Here is a 23002-nt window from a genome sequence, read left to right as displayed (position 1 = left end):
CCTCCCCTCCCTGTCACCCAGACTGGAGTGCAGTGGTGCAGTTCTCCTGTCTTAGCCCCTCAAGTAGCTGGTATTATAGGCACGTGCCACCAAGCCTGGCTAATTTTTGTATTTTTAGTAGGGACAGGGTTTCACTTTGTTGGCCAGGCTGGTCTCAAACTCCTGACCTCAAGTGATCCATCTGCCTCAGCCTCCCAAAGTGCTAGGATTACAGGTGTGAGCCACTGTGCCTGGCAAGATCTATTATTTCTATATTAGAATATGTTCTGTGTCTTACCCAATGCTGTCAGACATGCAATAGCATTGACCTTTCTAGTTAATAGATTTGGAAATAATACATGAAAGTCATAAAATGATTATTTAAAATAAATTGGGGATTCTTGTACATTTTGTGGACTGGTGGATTTGTGAACTTTTCTAGGTCATAAATATTATTAATATTTATATAATATTACTGTGTACCAGGTACTATTCAAAGTACTTTCCATTCAGCTAATTCCTTGATAGTCCTAGGGAGATGCTTTTATTATTCTTATTTTACAAATGAGTAAACTGAGGCACAGTGAAGTTTAATGACTTGTATGAGATTAAACAGGTAATTTGCAGATTGTGTCAGCATATGTTGCATTACCTCATGGTAGTAATGTTAATTTGCCTAGCATGGGTAGGAAATAGGTACAGTGTGGTAGTTTGATTAGCAGTTTGATTAGCTTATTTAAATTCCAAGTGACTGGATGGTACCAGTAACTAGATTTCTTTTCTTTTTAACGTAGGATTTCATTTTATTTTTTCCCAAAAAGTAACTTCTGGATATATGCCTGTAGATTTCACAGATCCACTCAGATCTTTACTTTGTTTTAGCTATAGTACAAAGTCAGAAAATAACTTTTTCTGAATTAGGAAGTCTAACAACATCTAGAGTTTCTTCATTATAATGAAAAATAAACCATGTAATAATATTTGTTGTCATTTTAAGTGCATTTTGTGCATTTATTTGGAAATTAACCACTAAACTGATGATACTGTTCCCTGTTTTCATTGAGATGTAATTCAAATGCCATAAAATTCACCCTTTTAAGGTGTACAGTTCAGTATTTTTAGGACATTCACAGTGTTCACAACCATTACTGCTGTCTAGTTCCAAAATTTGTTCTACCCTGAAGGAAACTTCATACCCTTCATATCCATTCTTCCTCTGCCCCTATCCCCCACCAACCAGTAGTATGTTTTCTGTCCTTATAGGTTTGTGTATATGGAATATTTCAGATAAATGGAATCATACAGTATATGGCTTTATTGTTTTTTTGATTTTTTTGGTTTTTTTTGAGACAGAGTCTCGCTGTGTCACCCAGGCTGGAGTGCAGTAGTGCGATCTCCGCTCACTGCAACCCACCGCCTTGCGGGTTTAAGTGATTCATGTGCCTCAGCCTCCCAAGTGTCTGGGACTACAGGTAGGCACCACCCCACCCAGCCAATTTTTGTATTTTTAGTAGAAATAGGGTTTTGTCATGTTGGCCAGGCTGATCTTGAACTCCTGGCCTCAAGTGATCTGCCTTCCTGGGCTTCCCAAAGTGCTGGGATTATAGGCATGAGCCACTGCACCTGGCCAAGTATGTGGCTTTTTGTGTCTCATCATTTACTAAGCATAATTTTTTCAAGATGATTCCATATTGTAGTTTGCATGGATGTACTATATTATGTTTTACCATTTGGATGAACATAGGGGACATGTTAGATTCTTTACACTTTTTGACTAATATGAAATATACATATAATAGACAATATGCTGTGAACATTCATGTACAAGTTTTTGTGTGACCCTTATTCTTAGTACACAGAAATTTTTCATATTGCTTAGTTGAAGGCTTTTAAAAAATATATATATACACATTATATGTCAAATATTTATTGAATAGTTCAAAGATGCAGAGTACTATGCTTGGCTATTTAGGACACCCATGTTGATAATAAGGAATGTATAATTTTAGCTATTTCTACTGTATATAATAAACTATATTTGGAGAGTGTTTTCTGGACTTGTCTAGCTCTCAGGTGGTGAAATTTGAGCAGCCACATATATTTGATCTCTTTAGGATAATTCACTATATTTAATATACCAGAAATGAGTATGTATGATATTCCCTAACTGAAACAACTTAAATTTTTAATAATGAGATAGATTAAAAACTATAATATATTGCTATAGAGTTATAATGCAGCCATTAAAATGATGCTATAGAAAAATATTATGTAAGAAAATTATTACCTGTTTATGTAAAATGGAGGAGAGAGCATAGTACAAAAAAGTATGATACAAAACAAAGTATCATAATATATATAAAGTATTATCTGAGAACTATTCATATGATAAACTGCTAAAATTCTGTGTAAAAGAAGATATTGTTTATTTTTCTGGGAGGAGATAAATATTTTTCCTAAGATTTTTAAAAGGAATCTAATCCAAAAGGCTAAACATTTGCTAATATGTTATAAAATGTTAACGGACATTGTCTCTGGGTTAGTGGAATTACTCTCATTTGTATTTTCTGTTTTCTATAATAAATATGTATCAATTTTAATAAAGAGTTATGAGAGTTTAATGAGACTTGATTTTGATTTTAGGCGTATGTGCTTATGTGTATGTTTGTATTTAAAGGAAGAAGAGAGATAAACAGAGCAAGGAGCTGTTTTTTTTTTGTTTTTTTGAGGTGGAGTCTGGCTCTGCCGTCCGGGCTGGAGTGCAGTGGCCAGATCTCAGCTCACTGCAAGCTCCGCCTCCCAGGTTCCCGCCATTCTCCTGCCTCAGCCTCCCGAGTAGCTGGGACTACAGGCGCCCGCCACGTTGCCCGGCTAGTTTTTTGTATTTTTTAGTAGAGACGGGGTTTCACTGTGTTAGCCAGGATGGTCTCGATCTCCTGACCTCGTGATCCGCCCGTCTCGGCCTCCCAAGGAGCTGTTTTGAAGAGTGAGAGTGGCAGAGGGTGAAGAGAATAGGGCAGTGAAAGACACTAAAAGGATGGAAGCCAGTCATGTAGTTCCCGGTTATTTAGGAATTTCAGAATATATCCTGTACTTCTGAATATCTGATACTTATTCTAAAAGTAGGATTTACCCTTGAGTCTTGTATTTCTTCTCATTGCTAAAGCTTTATAATGTCTATTTTAGTGGAAAATTCCTCTAGCTGTAATCTCTTAATGCTGCCAATCTCATTCTCATGATAGTTTTAGAATAATAGCGTAATTTCCCCCAACACAACACCCCCTGGTGTTTCTACATGAGATGCGAAACTTCCCAGAGGGGGAAAACTTCCAGTAAGGGGTGGCATTTATTTTTGATGATACTGTTTCTTTTCCCTTTTCTGAGCATTATAGTTCATGTCTTTGTAGCTAAGAGTGGAGGGAGGATTCTTTTTGGATCATATTAGAGATTTGTGTTAACATTCATAAATAGAATGTTAAAAACTTTTTGGAGTTAATGAAGCAGCCTTTTATTCTGAGTATTTTGCACTGTGCATATCTGGCCTTTAAAATAGGTTAAATGGCTAAATTTGGCAATAAGATCAAGCAACACGATTCTTCACAATTATGACAGTATTTCCTGAAAACATCATACATATTGGGAATGAAGCACTGATCTTGTTTTTCACTATTCCTTGCATTTGCATAACGAAGGCCGGGTGTGGTGGCTCATGCCTATAATCCCAGCACTTTGGGAGGCCGAGGTGGGCAGATCACTTGAGGTCAGGAGTTGGAGACCAACCTGGTCAACATGGGGAAACCCCATCTCTACTAAAAATACCAAAAACTAACCGGGCATGGTGGCGGGTGCCTGTAATCCCAGCTACTTGGGAGGTGGAGGCAGGAGAATTGCTTGACTGCGGGTGGAGGTTGCAGTGAGCCGAGATAGTGGCATTGCACTCCAGCCTGGGCAACAGGAGCGAAACTCTGTCTCCAAAAAAAAAAAAAAATTGCATGATGATGCCGTTTATGTATCATTGACAAGCCTAAGATGGAAAGTTTTAAAAATTGTTAATAAATTAAACATTTTTGAAATATTGTTTTAAACTTGTTCATCAAGCAAATACACGACTACTAATGGACATCCCTGTTTCTGGATGGTTTGTTTGTAGCTGTCAGCATTATAGTTTCTACTTAAAAGGTCATGGATGGATGCAGAAAGTTGGACTTCTGTTTTTGTGTAAAACGGGTCCTTTAAAATGCTTCTAATGGTCTTCTTTGATAATACGGTATGGCTTTAGTGATACTTGCCTCTGTTGATTTTCTTTTTACCACTTTGCTGATATTACCCATTCTTATTTGTAGTTCTTTCTTTCCTGTACCTCTTCTTTATGTATTGGTATTACTTGATTTTTTTTGTTTTTGTTTCTTTTTACAGGGTCTCACCATGACACCCAGGCTGAGTGCAGTGGTGTAATCGCTTACTGCAGCCTCAACCTCTTGGGCTCAAGCAGTCCTCCTACCTCAGCCTCCCAAGTCCCAAGTGCTCGGGACTCCAGGAACATGCCACCATGCCTGACTAATTTTTTATTTTTGTCTTTGTAGAGACAGGGTCTCATTATGTTGTCCAGACTGGTCTTGAACTCCTGGGCATAAACGGTCGTCCTGCCTTGGCCCCAAAAACAATCCTGCCTTGGCCCCACAAACAGTCATCCTGCCTTGGCCCCACAAACGGTTGTCCTGCCTTGGCCCCACAAACAGTCCTCCTGCCTTGGCCCCACAAAGTGCTGAGATTACAGGTGTGAGCCACTATGCTAAGCCTACTCAGTTGTTAATCTTAGACTTTATACTCTTTTGGTTTTGTGTATTTGTGGTAGAAATTTCATTCACTCCAGTGACTTCAATTACTATCTATACATAATGCTGAAGACTCCAGATCGTTAGCTCCATACCTATATAATCAACAGCTATTAAATATCTGCTGTTAGATATCTCAGAAGTGTACTAAACTAAGCATTTTCAAAAGTAAGCTTATGAAACCTGATGGATTTCAGTAGTTGACATCAGCATCTACTTTTGCTCAAGTCAGTAGCCTGGACATTATTTCTGACACATATTTTTTTTTCCTATCTCGCCCATATCCATTCATTCACCAAGCCTTGTTGAGTTTATCTCCTGAGTATCTCATTGCCATCACACCAATCTAGGGCACCATCAGCTTTTACATAGGTGATTACAATAGCCTCCACATTGGCCTCTCTGTCTCCGTTTAGCTCATCTCCAGTATATTTTATAAAAATGATACTGTAACTTTCCCTGCTTTAAGGGCTTACCGTTACCTTTAAATGGAATCTGAATCAGGGTGATATACAAGATAATCTGCTAGGATGCAGGAGGAAAATATTGGAACTTTTATTCATATTTACCTTTTTATTTGAAAAACACTAAGGCATTAATATTTAAAAGCTACTACTGTGTAATAGTTATTTAGTCATTCCTTCTTTGCTCTATAAGTCAGATGGTCATTTGGTACTAAAGGTGTCCTGAGGGAAGCATGCTTTGTTCACTTTCTGCATGTTGCCCAGTACTATAATTTGAATGTCCATCTATGTGGATTTATGAGTTATCTAGTTTATTACAAAATATGCAAGTCTGGGATTAGGGAATTTATGGAGAAAATCAAGTGTCTAACTGCAAATAATATCACATTGCTTTTCAGCTGGTAAGATACACAAAATCAAATCTGTTCTCATGAATTAAGAAAAATTATGCTGATTTTGAGGTTTTAAGTGAAACTTTTAAAGAAAATTCTCATCTTTTTGTAAGGCATCCCTTTCTGCTTTGATAGCCATTAAAAATCAAATATTCAAACTGATGTTAGAACTAGATCTTTGAATCTCTGTATCATATGGTGTTAAGATCTTCAGAAATAATGAAGCATATTCAATTTTTAATTTAAAATATTTGTGAGAACAAATTTTTGTGCCATAAATAAAACAAATTTTAGTCTTTTTCTTATGCCGTATTTTTGGGATGCAGATGATTATTTTATATTGTCATATTGTAAATCCTATAAAAATGGTAGATAGGTAAACATACATACCAACATGGGTATGTAATTGTGAATAATATTTGGAGACCCTTAGTTTAAATTCTTCCATAAAATAACTTTCAGGGCCAGGCGTGGTAGCTCAGACTTCTACTCCAAGCACTTTGGGTGGCCAAGGCAGGAAGATCGCTTGAGGCCAGGACTTCAGGACCAGTCTGGGCAACATAGCAAGACCTAACTTCTAAAAAAAAAATTAAGATAAATTAGCGGGCATGGTCACACATGCAGCTACTCCAGAGGCTGAGGTGGGAAGATTGCTTGAGCCCAGGAATTTGAGTTTACAGTGAGCTATGATTGTCCACTGCACTCCAGCCTGGGCCACAGAGTGAGAACCTGTCTCTCAAAAAAAAAAAAAAAAAAAAAACTCAGGTTTCCTGCTTGCTTTTTCACCCTCATATTTATTATTACTCTTAAGTTTACATTCCATGCTTTAGCCATATTGGAGTTCTCTGTTTCTCAAATGGGCTACAGTTTCTAGGTTTTTGCACATTTTTCTTCTTTTTAAGTTTCAGCCTTCTCTTAACATAGTGGTACCCAAAGTGTAGTCCTTGAACTGTTTGTTATCAATCTAAGACAGGAAAAGAACTTGAGAATAAGCATTTCGCAGCTTGAATTGCATTTTGACTTGTCATCATCACATCCAAGCGCATGATCAGTGGATTACTCTGTGAACAGGATATAGAGTTGTTCAAGTGCAGTGGTGAGTTGCATGCTAATCATGCACAGCAGGACTGTTAAAATGTGTGACATTTTGAAGTTAGTCATTTGTAACCCAAAAATGTATAAGAATTAAATAAAATGTGGCTGGCTCATGCCTATAATCCCAAAACCAAGGCAGGAGGATAGCTTGAAGCCACAAGTTTGAGACCAGCCTGGTCAACATAGTAAGACACGTCTCTACAAAAAAAATAATGAGCCAGTTATGGTGGCATATGCCTGTAGTCCCAGCTACTTGGAAGGCTAAGGTGGAAGGATCACTTGAGCCCAGGAGTTTTGAAGTTTCAAGGCTGCAGTGAGCCATGATGACACCTCTGTACATCAGCCTGGGTGACGGTGCTGCAAGACCCTGTATCCCCCCGCACCCCCTGCCAAAAAACAAAGCATTTATTTTTAAAATCTCATTAATATTAATTATTCTTGTCCCATAAATAATTTTAAAATATATAGTAATAAAAAAATGTAAAACTCTTTTTCATTCTTTTGAATTTTATCTTTTACAAGTAGTAGGTAAATCCTGGAAGCAAAATTTATATTATTTATAGGTCTGATTTACTGATGACAACACAAGCTTTACTGGACTTTATTGACAAAGATACACTTTTTTGAATGCGATAGCAGTAGTAAACCAAATGATGATGATGGAAGCAATTTCAAAGAGATACAAATCAAAAGAATTTGTACTAGTTTTCTTGGAAAGTACTATGTGTCTTATGTTTAGTTTTTAGCCATAATTGATGGGCAAAGTGCTAAAACCAAAGTGGGTTGTTTGGAGATACACTGGCTATTTAAACAATATAAAATGATCAAAATTTAATTGGTAGTTGTAGGCATGACATGTTCAAAACCAATTCATCAAATATGTTCAAAACCAAGTTCATTATTTGAAAGAATATTACAAAGATGACCGGAGCAGATGTTCAGGATTTCACGTGTAATCATTAGTATTTTTGGGGTTTCTGATAGTCTCACTTGAGGTTGCTAACATTAAAAAAAAAAAACTACATACAAATGACAAGACAAAATATATTTGCTTGGAAATCTTGGATGAATCTGTAGTAAAGAAGATAGTTCCCATACCACTTTCCAGCAACACCATAGCTTGATGTATTTAGGGACAGGATAGTGATACGGAAAACTAACTCTCAGACAAATAAGGATAGCAAAGGAATTTTTGTTACAATTTGATGAGCACATTGGTTTTGCTAACATAGGAAGTAACTATTTTTCACCTTCATTGCTGACAAATACAGCTTGCTCTAAACTATATAACACTTGCAAAGGGTTACAGTATCAGCAAATGTGGTTTGGAGTTTTGCTTTACTTTTGTAGGAGTATATTCTAATTATGCAGGCACAGTGATAAGAAAAACATGCTGAAGCTTGTACCAGAATGTAAATCAGTGTCCTGCTTCTTTCATCGAGAAAGTCTTGCTTTGTCAGCTGAACTCAATGGTGTTCTTGCTGAATTCACAGTATAGTTCCCTAAAAGTGTGAATTATTAAACACTAATTTATTAAATTTGAGGTTTCTAAAAAATTAGATACTGTAGTTTGGGAGTTAGCTGATCAACTGTTATCAGATGCTAGGGTGTACATTGGTCTTCAAAGCAACCTTTTCAGTCAAGAGTATTCGAACTTTGGGATGAACTCTTGGTGTTTTTGCAAGATAAGAAACCAGTTTGGTTCCCAGCTTTTCAAATATGTGAGTTAGACTTATTGTCTGATAGCCTCATTCTTTGTTTATTTTTTAAGTGATCTTAGCTTTCCTTGCAAAGAAGGAATGTCAGTCAGCCGGGCTCAGTGGCTCACGCTTGTAATCCTTGCACTTTGGGAGGCCGGGGCAGGTGGATCACGAGATCGGGAGCTCAAGGCCAGCCTGGCCAACATGGTGAAACGCTGTCTCTACTAAAAATAGGAAAATTCGGCCGGACGCAGTGGCTCATGCCTGTAATCTCAGCACTTTGGGAGGCTGAGGCGGATCACAAGGTCAGGAGATCGAGACCATCCTGGCTAACAGGGTGAAACTGTGTCTCTACTAAAATTACAAAAATTAGCTGGGCATGGTGGCAGGCACCTGTAATCCCAGCTACTCAGGAGGCTGAGGCAGGAGAATCACTTGAACCCAGGAGGTGGAGGTTGCAGTGAGCCGAGAAGGCTTTTCAATGTCAGATAAGATCAGGTGACAAAAATGAAAGTTGGATATTTGAGGAGAAAGTTACCTTAGCTTGTTATAAATGGTACTACGATACGGTAACAACTATCAGTAAAGTAGATGGTGATCTTGATATTGCACATTTGAAAAGGTTACAATCAAATACCTTAGACATTTGATAGGACACTTTTATTTTCTATCACAAGAAAATCCATTGGTAAGAAATTCATAGATGAGGAATCAATTTTTTAAAACCAGAAGTCACTTTAGATTTGACTGTAAATTTGCTGGATAAATTATTGGAAATGGATACAAGTCAGTAAAGGATTGAAAACAAATTTTGAAAAGCAAATTTTCTGCATTTTAGACAAAAGTTTTAAGAAATGAATGTCCAAGCTTGTTGAAATTGCATTAAAATCACTCCTATTTCTGTCATTTGAGACTGTTTTCTCTCAGTGCTATTAAAACACAGAAATAGTTTAGATATACATTATCCCTTGTTGAGTAGCATTGTCATCAGTCCAACATAGATTAATTAACAAATGTGGTAACCGGCTTTCAAGATAGCCTCCAGTGAACCCTACCTCCTAATGTTTGCACCGTGTATAATCCTCTCACACAATATACCAGGTTGATATGTGTGAACAATAGAATAAGGTCAGTGTGATAGTATGTCCCTTTTGAGGTTGCATTATGACAGACACTGCAGCATCTGTCTCAGTTGTTCTGTCACTTTGTCTCTGGAAGCCAGCTGCCATGTGGTGAACAGGCCAGTGGAGAGGCCAACGTAGTGAGGAACTGAAGCCATTGTCATCAGTCATGTGAGTGAGCTTAGAAGCAGATTCTGCAGCCCAGTTAAGCCTTCAGATAACTGAAGTCCCAACCAACATCTTGATTAAAAGCTCATGAGAAGCCCTGAATCATAATCACCCACTTAAGCTGCTTCTAAATTCCTGACCAATGGGAACTTTGAGATAAGAAATGTGTGTAAGTTTGGGGGCAATTTTTAGTGGAGTAATAATACGGCAAACAAGAAGCAAACTCATTTGTTACATTAAAAACTTTAAATACTGACATATGTGCTGTTCAGAGGACATGAATTGGTATTTAAGGAATCGCTGTTTTACTTACAACTTTTGATTAAATTAAAATTACAGCATGACAAAATTATCAGTGTGGTAGCAATTTTCTGTGTTAATTGCCTGTATGCATACTTACAGTGGAGAATTTGCCACTTTATGTAATTCTTTTCTTTTTTTCTATTTATAATTTTGTGGATCTGAATCTAATGAAACATTTGGACTTATGACCTTTTTAACTTTTACTTTTCCAGGAGTTCATTTTAATTTTACTTTTTAAAAGTGTTGGTCCATGAAAAATTGGAATTTTGAAGAAGGAAAGTGGTTTTTCAACACAGATAGTCTGGGAGATCTAGGCCAGGCACAGTGCTCACTCCTGTAATCCTAGCACTTTGGGAGGCCACGATGGGTGGATTGCTTGAGCCCAAGAGTTTGAGACCAGTCTGGGCAACATGGTGAAACCCTGTGTCTGGAAAAAATAAAACAAAATAATGTACCCGGTGTGGTGGCCACATACCTGTAGTCCCAGCTACTCACGAAGCTCAGGTGGGAGGATCGCTTAAGCCCAGGAAGTCAAAGCTGTGGTGAGCTGTGATTGCACCACTGCACTCCAGTCTGGGTGACAAGAGTGAGACCCCATCTCAAAAAAATCTGGGAGATATGTGCTATCATAGTTCTCATAGTATCTATCACTGACCTTGTTTTACTGATCATATTGATTTATTTATTACTAGTTATATTCCCGAAAGCTCTATCAAGGGCAGAGTCCATGTTTATGTTTGCTGCTAAGTCTTCAGTATCCAGAACAGTGTTCATTACTTAACACCTACTCAGTCATTACTTAACACCTACTCAGTAGATAATGGTTGAAAGAATTAATGGTACTTTTACATTTTTTTCATTGTGTTGAAATCATGATTAACTTCTGCAGTTACAAATAAGTTGCTACTATAGCCATATGTCCTTGAGGAATGTTAATTTTTTTAAGCTGAATAGAAAATATTCTTGGTGTTTTTCTTGCTGAATACTAGAGATCTTAATAAAATGTTTATATTTCCACAGCACAACCAGTGTCTCTGAAGAAGATATCTCAAGTAGATATTCTCGAACAGATAGAAGTGGGTTCCCTAGATACAACAGGGATGCAAATGTTTCAGGTAATCTGGTTTCAAGTAGCACACTGGAAAAGAAAATTGAAGATCTTGAAAAGGTATGGATTATAAGTTAGTTAAAATTGATAAAATTAATATACCATTAGAATTCTTTTGTTTCGGGCCGGGCGCAGTGGCTCAAGCCTGTAATCCCAGCACTTTGGGAGGCCGAGACGGGCGGATCACCAGGTCAGGAGATTGAGACCATCCTGGCTAACACGGTGAAACCCCGTCTCTACTAAAAATACAAAAAACTAGCCGGGCGAGGTGGCGGGCGCCTATAGTCCCAGCTACTCCGGAGGCTGAGGCAGGAGAATGGCGTAAACCCGGGAGGCGGAGCTTGCAGTGAGCTGAGATCCGGCCACTGCACTCCAGCCTGGGAGACAGAGCCAGACTCCGTCTCAAAAAAAAAATTCTTTTGTTTCATAGCAGCTGAGCAAGAAAGGAAATAATATTCCTTAATATTTAATATATGCGCTTCTATTCTGCCAAGTGTTACCTTTAATATATTAAAAGTCTTTGTTTTTGAAGTGGTTAGAAGCCTGAGCTGGCAGATATATACTACTGTGTATTTATTATATTGTCTGAATAGATTTTCATTTGTCACTTTACAAATTACAGGAGTAAATCTGAGTTAGGTCCATCTTTGATGTTTGAAACAATTTTGTGTAAGAATATGCCTGTTTAAAAGTGTCTTTCTGTACAAGTCAGATGACTATTGGCATAAATTTATTAACTGTAGGGTCTCAGGTTTGTGCCACTGACATTCACCCCCTAAAATTAGCAATGGTGTTGAATACTTTTGTAATTGTTGAAAATGTGTTTTGTTTTACTTGAGATTATTCTCTATATTATTAAAGATCTAATTTATATGTTATATAAAGAAATTTCATTTTTAAAACTTGTTTCTATTTTATAACATGATTATTTTGAGGTCACATTTCTAAGCTTTAACAACAGTTTCTTCTTGGAATTGTTATTTCATAATTTTATTTATTTTTATTTATCTATTTATTTATTTTTGAAACAGAGTTTCACTCTTGTCGCCCAGGCTGGAGTACAATGACGCAGTCTTGGCTCACTGCAACCTCCACTTCCTAGGTTCAAGCGATTCTTCTGCCTCAGCCCCCCAAGTAGCTGGGATTACAGGCATGCACCACCATGCCCGGCTAATTTTTTTTGTATTTTTAGTAGAGATGGAGTTTCACCATGTTGGTAAGGCTGGTCTTGAATTCCTAACCTCAGGTGATCCATCCACCTCAGCTTCCTAAAGTGCTGGAATTACAGGTGTGAGCCACTCTGCCCAGCCTATTATTTCATAATTTTAAATTAAAAACTTCAGTAATATGCAATCTACTAGTTTTGAAGGGAGTTGCCCATGAGTTCCACAAGAGTTTGGATTGAATTGCTAGTAGTTGGCAGCAGCTAAGGGATATGGATGGTTGATTGCTGTCTAGGAGGTTTAGTAGGAAAGAAGCCAAGTTCTGGGCAAAGCCTTTTGAGCTCTGCTTCCCTTTTGCCCCCAAGGTGGCTGAGCAAGTCCGATGCCTTGGATTCTAAATAAGATTTCTTTGAAAAAGGTATTGCATTGTTTAAAGAAAAAAAAAATTAAAAGTCAGTAATCTACTTTAGTTCCTTCTTTTTATCCATTATCAGTTAACTGGCAGAGCCAGAAGTAAAACTAGGATAATTGTTTTTCTGTTTAGAATTTCTATTGAGCTATCTCCTTTTCTTAAACTTTGTATTTTTAATAAAAATTAATTTTGAATTATTTCAAACAAGATACCCATTAAAAAATAAGGTAGTTCATAACTTACAGTGGTGATAAGCTAAAGAAGTTAAATCACAGGTTGGGCACAGTGGCTCACGCCTGTAATCCCAGCATTTTGGGAGGCTGAGGCAGGCAGATCACTTGAGGTCAGGATTTCAAGACCAGCCTGGCCAACATGGCAAAACCCCATCTCTACTAAAAACATGAAAATTACCCAGGCGTGGTGGCATGCACCTGTAATTCCAGCTACTTGGAAGGCTGAGGCAGGAGAATTGCTTGAACCCAGGAGGCGGAGGTTGCAGTGAGCCGAGATAGTGCCATTGCATTCCAGCCTAGGTGACAAGAGCAAAACACTGTCACACATACATACACACTCACATGAAGTTAAATCATTGAGTCTATTACATTAGTTTTGTTAAAGACTTGTATAAACATAGCTTTACTCAGGAGCATCCTAACAGCTCCTGTATTCCCCTCATTCTCCTTTTGTGATGGGATCTTTGTTCCTTCACCAAATATTTTGAGGAATTCATTGGAAATCTTCATGTATGTAAGATATTTTACCAAACTTGGCAGATATATGGCATTTAGGAATATTATAAATGACCAATTACTTCCTAATTACTGTTTTTTAAATTGTGTCTACCAGGAAGTAGTACGAGAAAGACAAGAAAACCTAAGACTTGTGAGACTGATGCAAGATAAAGAGGAAATGATTGGAAAACTCAAAGAAGAAATTGATTTATTAAATAGAGTAAGTATTTCACCATATTTCAGTTTTGGAGGGTTTTTTTTTTCAATTCGATGAAAATTTACAAATATGAAGAAATTATTAATTGCATTATTCACTTTGTTCTTTTGTTAGTGAAATAATAATTAGTAAGAAGTATCATTTTCTTCCAAAAACTGGTTTCTTTTGGGCAGTTATCAGTTTAGCTCACTTAATTTTATTCTTTCAGAGGTAGACTGCTTTATGGATTTGTTCTGTGTTTTGTTAAAGTCTGGAGGTGACAGGCACTTTGTCACTACCATACATAAGGGCACTGGCACAGAGTTGCCTCAAGAAATAACTAAAATAGGCCAGGCGCGGTGGCTCACACCTGTAATCTCAGCACTTTGGGAGGCCAAGGAGGGCGGATCACCTGAGGCCAGGAATTTGAGACCAGCCTGGTCAACATGGTGAAACCCCAACTCTACTAAAAATACGAAAAATTAGCTGGGCATGGCGATGGGCACCTGTAATCTCAACTACTCATAAGGTTGAGGCAGGAGTATCGCTTGATCCCGGGAGGCAGAGGTTGCGGTGAGCCAAGATTGTGCCACCGCACTCTAGCCTGGGTAACAAGAGTAAGACTCTGTCCCCCCACAAAAAAAAAAAACAACAGTAAAATTGGTACTCTTTATTATTATTATTGTTATTATTTATTTATTTATTTATTTTGAGATGGAGTCTCTCTCTTTTGCCCAGGCTGGAGTTCAGTGGTACGATCTCAGCTCACTGTAGCCCCCACCTCCCGGGTTCAAGTGATTCTCCTGCTTCAGTCTCCCGAGTAGCTGGGACTACAGGCATGTGCCACCACGCCTGGCTAATTTTTGTATTTTTAGGAAAGATGGGGTTTCACCATGTTGGCCAGGCTGGTCTCGAACTCCTGACCTCAAGTGATCTGCCTTCTTTGGCCTCCCAAAGTGTTGGGATTACAGGTGTGAACCACTGTGCCTGGCCCTAAAATTGGTACATTATCACTATAAGAAATTCCAGATGTCTGTGTATCTTCACTTTTTTTCTCCAGTGGTACTTAATGCATCCCCAACTTTAGATTTAGCCTTAGCCCTATATTCTTTGTAGCTAACTCTCCTTCTTGTTTTCAGCCCCAGAATTTATTTGCTAGAAGCAGTTGTAATTGCTTATTAGGTAACAGTGATGAGAAGAGACTCCATAATTTTGCCTTTTAGAAGGCTTTTGGCTAAGATTGAGGAAAGAATAAGTCTGCTTCAGGGAAAACTGTAGCAAATCCACTATCCAGTCTCAACTCCAACCATGAAAGGAGAAAAAGAGAGGCTTCATCATATGCCGACTTGTTCTAATAAAGCTCTGAGGCATTAACTATAGGTTGTATATGAGGACAGTGGAACTCAGAATTTAACTTGCTGAAAGTCATATAGAGAATCAACTGAGCCAGTATTTGACTTCAGGTATTTTAAGTCTTTCTACTTTTTGTGGACTGCTTTTTGTCTTTGGTTCCAATACAAGTACTCCTGTGGCTGGGCGTGGTGGCTCACGCCTGTAATCACAGCACTTTGGAAGGCCAAGGTGGGCGGATCATGAGGTCACGAGATCGAGAGCATCCTGGCTAACACAGTGAAATCCCTTCTCCGCTGAAAATACAGAAAATTAACTGGGCGTGGTGATGGGCACCTCTAGTTCCAGCTACTCGGGAGGCTGAGGCAGAAGAATGGCGTGAACCCGAGAGGCAGAGCTTGCAGTGAACCAAGACACACCACTGCACTCCAGCCTGGACAAAAGTGCGAGACTCCCATCTCAAAATAAAATACAAGTACTCCTATATTGGTATTAGAATTTGATCTAAGAAATTCCAAATTAAAAAATTTAAAAAATGTTAAATTAAAAAAAAAATGTTTACTTTGTATTTTAGATACAGGGGGTACATGTGCAGATTTGTTACATGGGAGTATTGTGTGATTATGTGGTTTGGAATACAGATCCCATCACCCTGGTAGTGAGCATAATACCTGACAGGTAACTTTTTTTAACCTATGCCACTTTCCTCTGCCCTTTAGTAGTCCACAGTGTCTATTGTTCCCATATTTATATACATGTGTGCTCAGTGCTTAGCTCCTGCTTACAAGTGAGAACATGCAGTATTTGGTTTCCTGTTTTTGAGCTAATTTGCTTAGGATTCTGGCCTCCACCTCTATCCATGTTGCTGCAGAGGACATGATTTCATTATTTTTTGTGGCCTTATTCTATGCCATGACATATATGTACCACATTTTCTTCATTTAATCTACCATTGATGGACACTTGGGTTGATTACATGTCTTTGATATTGTGAATGGCGCAGCAGTGAACATAGACATTCATATGTCTTTTTGATAGAAAGATTTATTTTCTTTTGGTATACAGACAGTAATGGGATTGCTGGGTCTAATGATAATTCTGTTTTAAGTTCTTTGAAAAATCTCCAAACTGCTTGTTATGGTGGCTGGACTAATTTATATTCCCACCACGGTGTATAAGCATTCCCTTTTCTCTGCAGCCTCACCATCATCTGTTGTTTTTTAACTTTTTACTAATAGCAATTTTTGACTGGCTAATCAAGTTGACACTTGATGTTAACCATCACAACTGCTGTGAGTTGGTATCTCATTGTGATTTTGACTTGCGTTTCTCTGGTTAGTGATACTGAGTATTTTTTCATGTTTCTTGGCCGCTTGTATGTCTTCTTTTTGTTTGTTTTGTGTTTTTGTTTTGTTTTTGATTTTTGAGACAGAGTCTTCCTCTATCACTCAGGCTGTAGTGCAGTGGCGTAATCTCAGCTCATTGCAACCTCTGCCTCCCGAGTTCAAGCAATCCTCCTGCCTTAGCCTCCCAAGTAGCTGGGATTACAAGCATGTGCCACCACAGACATCTAATTTTTGTATTTTTAGTGGAGATGGGGTTTCACCATGTGTTGGCCTGGCTGATCTGACCTCAAGTGATCTGCTCGACTCAGCCTCCCAAAGTGCTGGGATTACAGGTGTGAGGGATTACATACACCATGCCATATGTCGTCTTTTAAGAAGTGTCTGTTATGTCCTTTGCCCCTTTTTAATGGTATTGTATAGTGTTTTGCTTGTTGATTTAAGTTCGTTGTTGATTCTAGATATTAGACCTTTGTTGGATGCATAGTTTGTGAGTATCTTCTCCCATTCTATAGGTTATCTGTTTCCGCAAATATTTATTATTATTATTTTTGCTTTATGGTATGCCATGACATATATGTACCACACTTGAGTTGATTCCATGTCTTTGATGTTGTGAATGGCACAGCAGTGAACATACACATGCATATGTCTTTTTGATAGAAGGATTTATTTTCTTTGGGGTATATAGATAGACAGTAAAAGGTTTTTTTTTTTTTGATTACATTATTCTGTTGCTCAGGCCAGAGTGCAGTGGTGCAATCTTGGCTCACTGCAACCTCCGCCTCCTGGGTTCAGGTAATTCTCCTGCCTCAGCCTCCTGAGTAGTTGCAATTACAGGCAAGAGCCACCACACTCGGCTATTTTTTGTATTTTTAGTAGAGATGGGGTTTCAGCATGTTGGCCAGGGTGGTCTCGAACTCCTGACCTCAAGAGATCCGCCTGCCTCAGCCTCCCAAAGTGCTGAGATTATAGGTGTGAGCCACCATGCCCAACCTGTTTCTGAAATATTTTTGATGTCCTTGATGGGTTTGAACTGTCTTAGGCACTGTGGGCCTTAAGAATAATAAAACCCCTGCCTTCATAGAGTTTATAATCTAATAATGGCACATGAATATGTTTTATCATTTAATTCTAAATTTTAGGTAGATTTCAACTGTGGTAATTTTAGAAATCCTATATTTTTTATTGTTTAAACAAATGTTTCCCAACATTATTCATTTAGTTTGTAAATAAATGCAAATTCTGATCTTGTAAATTTTAAAATAATTTACCTAATTATCCAAAGGCAATATATTAAATGTATTAGAAAGCTTTTATACTATAGCAGTGATTCAAATTGATTACATCAAACTTTAAACTGCAAGAATAAATCTGTAAATGTCTGCTTTTTTAACAGTAAAGAGTCTGTCTTGAAATCACGTTTCTTGTAACTAAAACTTATGGTGAATTTTTTTTAACCAGATGGTTGTGTATTTGGGACAAGGATTAATACAGGGAAAAAAGAGGTGGATCATATGCTTTTAAAGCTGGAGAGCGAATACTTAATTTAGTGGCTTTGAATTATTTTTAGCGCTAAAACCTTTGCTTCAAAATGTCGTACAGAAGTCCAACATATAAATCGATCCAGATCAGCTCTCTATACTCCAGATCCCCTTTTTTGTAGGCCTCAGTTTTGTCACCTCCCCAGAGTGTTATCCCCGTTGTACACCTTTAAAGATCAGACAAAGTGGTAGGAGTGCATCTAGAACTTGTACCTGTACCTTTTGATGCCTAATTTGATACGAGGTTGCAACCTAGGGCTCAATACCACGTATGACTTGCATGGATAGTTTTTTTTTTGCCTCAGTTTTAGGGAAGGGAAGTGGAGTTTGTTTAGCTAAAAAACTAACTTATTTATGATGATTGAAAATTGGAAGATTCACAATTTTAAAGTTCTGACTTTTGGCTTCCTTAGAAAAACTGAAAGATCTTTAAGAGTTGGCCTATAGACTTGTTATAAGAATGAAGATTTAAGTAATGGATGCTCATTTTTGGGGGGACGTATTACATCTAAAGTTGTTTTCAGAGCTTACTCTCATTTCAAAATTAATTGGTTGTATGAATTATTTTTGAATGTATATTGTGTTTTCATCTCTCATCAAATATTTTTAAGTATTTTTAAAGTATCTTTTTTTTTTTTTTCTTAAGGACCTAGATGACATAGAAGATGAAAATGAACAGCTAAAGCAGGAAAATAAAACTCTTTTGAAAGTTGTTGGTCAGCTGACCAGGTAGAAGATTCAAGACTCAATGTGGAAAAAATATTTTAAACTACTGATTGAATGTTATGGTCAATGCTAGCACAATATTCCTATGCTGCAATACATGAAAATAACTAAGCATGTATATTTATTTCTAGAAAATGGATGTTTGTTTTCAGAATACTTCTTTTTCATTAGTGGTTTTAAAAAAAGCATCAACCTTTTATCTCACAAATAAGTAGTATCTTTCAGTTATTAAATGATAGGTAATGCCTTTTTGGTTTTGTGTGGTATTCTACTAATACATGGTTTAAAGTCACAGCTGTTTGAATATATTTTATCTTTGGTAGTACATTTTCTCCCTTAGGAATATACATAGTCTTTGTTTACATGAGTTTAAATACTTTTGGGATATTACCTACACATGCCTTATTACTGATGTGTGCAACCTTTTATGTGTTGATGACTCACTCATAAAGGTTTTTGTCTACTGTCATTTCTTTCCACTTATTCTAAGCATTTAGAGTAATAGAGTCATACTTTTGTGTAACAGCAACCTTTTAAAAGGAAAGCTCTTATAAAGTCACTGTCATGTTCTAGTCGATTAAATATAAATTTAAGAGAATACTTGAATTGCGCTATAGTAAATAAAAATTTACTATTTTGTGTTTGAATATTGAAAAATTGAATCACTTTAACTCCTGAAAAACATACAATTGTAATTTTAATGTAAAATTTCTTATGTAGGTACTACCTTTTTTTTTATTGTTCTAAGGTTTGCAAGTGAACATAGGATATTTTAAAAGTTGTTTGTTCTTCAGGCCTGGAAAGTGTACAAAGTCAGTGTAGGAGAAGAAAATCCATATTTGTATTATATTAGCATGCACACTAAAATAAAACCAAATGTTATTCATACTTAAAACATTTATACCAAACAATATGTAAGCAGAAATAGTACTAAAATACTTTGCCTGATTTCTAAGTTGAAGAATAACACTGGGACACAGTTTTTTTCATATGAGAGAATATTCCCCTATTTCAATTTTAAGGGATTTTCTTCCTAGCATTGAAATTTTAAAAACAGAATTACTTCTAAAGAATTATACAAATTTTCTCTTGTATTAAATATTATTATTAGAATTGTTTTTGTATTACATTTTCATGTTAAGAACCCCCCTTCCCTTAAAATACATTGACATTATGGCATTTTTGCTTGATGATTGAATTTCAAATAGCAGTATGATATCCTTTTATCTAGTTAATATATGAAAGTGGTTTGAATATAGTCAAATCCATTTTGGGTACTCTACTGACTTTTTCCTTCACTTGCCAAGCCCTTTTATTTTTCACTGTTAGAAAAATAGAGAAGGTGAGACAGCTGGGGGAAAATGTGGAGTAAATGATAAGTATCAAATGTTGAATTTTTTTTTTTTTTTGGAGACGGAGTCTTGCTCTGTTGCCCAGGCTGGAGTATAGTGGTGTGATCTTGGCTAACTGCAAGCTCCGCCTCCTGGGTTCATGCCATTCTCCTGCCTCAGCCTCCCGAGTCGCTGGGACTACAGGCACCCGTCATCACGCCCGGCTAATTTTTCTATTTTTAGTAGAGACGGGGTTTCACCGTGTTAGCCAGGATGATCTCGATCTCCTGACCTTGTGATCCGTCCACCTTGGCCTCCCAAAGTGCTGGGATCACAGGCGTGAGCCACTGCGCCTGGCCCAAATGTTGAATTCTAAAAGTCTCTACATTTACCTAGGTTGGCTTTCTCCCTTCCCCAATTAAGAAGTTTTGAGCTTGGCTGATCATCAGACTCACTTGAGGAACTTAAAGAAAGAACTCCCTGGCTGTAGCACCTATGTAGGTTTAGCTTTAGACTCTGGGCTCCAGAATTTTTAAAGGTTATCATCTGAGGTTTCTGATCATAGCCTAGTTTTGAAGCAGCTGCTGCTGTTTCTTTATTCCATAGAAAACCCTGGAATTGACATAATTTTATCTACCAGCATTTCTTCCCTTTTAGTTTATTTCATAATTGACCTGGTCTCCAGGGCAGTTTTTATATGACCATGTGTGTATTCACTGCTCATGAAAAAGTTTAATATTAGATTACCAAATTTAATATAGTTGCAGAATTACTGCATAAGGGCTTCCCTTCTTGGAGACTCTTTCCCAGCATGGGAACAGTGATCTGCTGCCCACATGACAGGTTGGTATGCCAGGCATAGTTAGCTGCTTTTGGTCGTGAGATACTCGCCTTTCTTTAGTTACCCTTAGTTATGTGCCACACATGTCCTTATTGCCTAGTTCCTCATCCACACTTTGGATCTTGTGAAAGTGCTGTTAGTATCCAACCTTAAAATATATTGGTATGTGGGTTTTCATTAAAAAAATTACTTTGAATTTTCTATTTAATTCATATGTAAATAAAGGAACACTTCATTTCACTTTAAAAAATTATATCAATTAGGCTGGGCGCGATGACTCATGCCTGTAATCCCAGCACTTTGGGAGGCCGAGGTGGGCGGATCACCAGAGGTTGGGAGTTCGAGACCAGCTTGACCAACATGGAGAAACCGTGACTCTACTAAAAATACAAAATTAGCCGGGCGTGGTGGCGCATGCCTATAGTCCCGGCTACTTGGGAGGCTGAGGCAGGAGAATTGCTTGAAAACCTAGGAGGCGGAGGTTTTGGTGAGCTGAGATCGCACCATTGCACTACAGCCTGGGCAACAAGAGTGAAACTCTGTCTCACAAAAGAAAAAAAAAAAATTATTAAATACTTTTAAAGACTGAGCTGTTTAAGAATTCTGGGGGGAACATTTCTAGCAGTGATTTATTGTGGCCTTGTTAACATAATGATAGTGTAAAGACAGGAGCCTTACAACTTAGGCAAAGCATTTCACATGCAGTCCTTCTCCCATCTCCTTAAAATACGTATTTATTTTACATACAGAGTTTTACACTAACCATTGAAAAATAAAGTAGGATCTGCTGCAGTTTCCCCTGAAAATTTATAAAAAGTGTTGAGATTGTTAGAAGGTAGATGTTAAGTACATGTGCACTACCCTAAAAGACTTGTCTATTGTCAATAAAGTGACAGTATTTGTGAAATTATTCCTGTTCAGAAATACTATTTCTTAAATCTCCTGGGAATTTGTGGCATAATAAAGCACATTCAAAGTTCTAATGTGTTTATGAGCTCATTTTCAAAATAGTAAGTTTGTCATATTTAAAATGAACATGACTTGCTTCCTTGATTTCTGAAATGAATTAAATGAAGATTGCTATAGTAATCTTCATTTCATCTCTCTAGAGTTGTTGGCAATTTTATTATACAACAGTTGCCATTAGAGAAGGGGGGAAGGGCTTTTGGGTGTGTATTTGTAGGTACTAAGGGATTTACTAAATATAGTAGATTAGCACTGTCACACTTGTTCAAGTAGTTTCAAATGCAGAAAATTAAGTATCAGAGGCAGGTATATGCAGCAATGTAGTCTTTTTTTTTTTCTTCAATTTTTAAAATTTTAAATTGTGGTAGAATCAATGTATTAAGGTGAAAAACCTACCTCGGTTACATGTGGTTTGTGTTTTCTGGATTAATCTGGATTTTATAATTAGAAATAAAAGTGTAAGATTTTGAATCCAGTTAATGGTTTCTTGAAAATAATACAAAAAAGTCAGTGTAATAGAGAAGCATTCATATATTCAACACTGTAAGACAAAACAGCAGAGACCTTGGATTTGATAATTGATCTGATACCCTGGACAGTATTCATATGTACAATGATAGGTCTCTTTGGGATTTTTTTTTTTGTATGTGCGTATGTATGTAGTTTTATGGTTCTGAGTCAGTGACAGTAAGTTCCATGCAGTGCTGGCACTTATTTAATAACATTAATGATACTGTTAATAACTTGTTATAGGATTCAGGCATATATTTTCAGCATAAGAAGCCAAACACACCAATTTGTCATTGGAGGGAATATATTGAGTGAGAAAAACTTTCAGGAATCAGAACTTTAACATGTTAAAAGTTAGTGCTAAACATGGTCATATTGGGTCTGAACCTATCCTAATATGTAACCATAAAGCTTGACTTTTGCATTGGAACTGGCTTTCATTAATAAAGGATATCCCATGGGATTGTAATTGTAATCCCAATTACAATCTCTAAGATTGCAATTGTTATTATCTGAGAGGTAGTGTGACACCTTTCTTTTGTTGTTACATTAAGCTGAAAACATAATACTAAGAGACAACTAACAGTTTGCTTATCAGGCACATCAACTAAGGCACCTTCCGCCATGCTAAGTTTCTCCTGGATATATGGAAGTTGGTTGTTTCTCAGTTTAAAAACTTGCTAAGAAAACCTGAGCCCATATTGTTTTTATTTTCTTAGCTAGA

At 37.2% G+C, this 23002-nt stretch overlaps 1 protein-coding gene across 2 annotated transcripts in view; it reads left to right on the top strand.

Annotated features, from left to right (window-relative positions):
* Positions 1-19806, top strand: part of PAWR (PRKC, apoptosis, WT1, regulator) — a 176731-nt gene extending 156925 nt beyond the window's left edge. Inside the window, exons 6-8 of one of the 2 annotated variants that reach the window (XM_011946961.1) lie at positions 11078-11225; positions 13587-13691; positions 18551-19806. In XM_011946961.1, coding sequence (XP_011802351.1) covers positions 11078-11225; positions 13587-13691; positions 18551-18637 — 340 coding nt within the window. In that variant the 3' untranslated portion in view covers positions 18638-19806. The remainder of the gene's footprint in view (positions 1-11077; positions 11226-13586; positions 13692-18550) is intronic. The other variant, XM_011946960.1, reaches the window with a different exon arrangement.
* The last annotated feature ends 3196 nt before the right edge of the window (positions 19807-23002 follow it).

Source organism: Colobus angolensis, unplaced genomic scaffold (assembly GCF_000951035.1).
Source record: "Colobus angolensis palliatus isolate OR3802 unplaced genomic scaffold, Cang.pa_1.0 Scaffold256, whole genome shotgun sequence".
Taxonomy (NCBI): domain Eukaryota; kingdom Metazoa; phylum Chordata; class Mammalia; order Primates; family Cercopithecidae; genus Colobus; species Colobus angolensis.
Note: the sequence above shows the minus strand (reverse complement) of the source record. Positions and strands in the feature narration are given on the sequence as shown.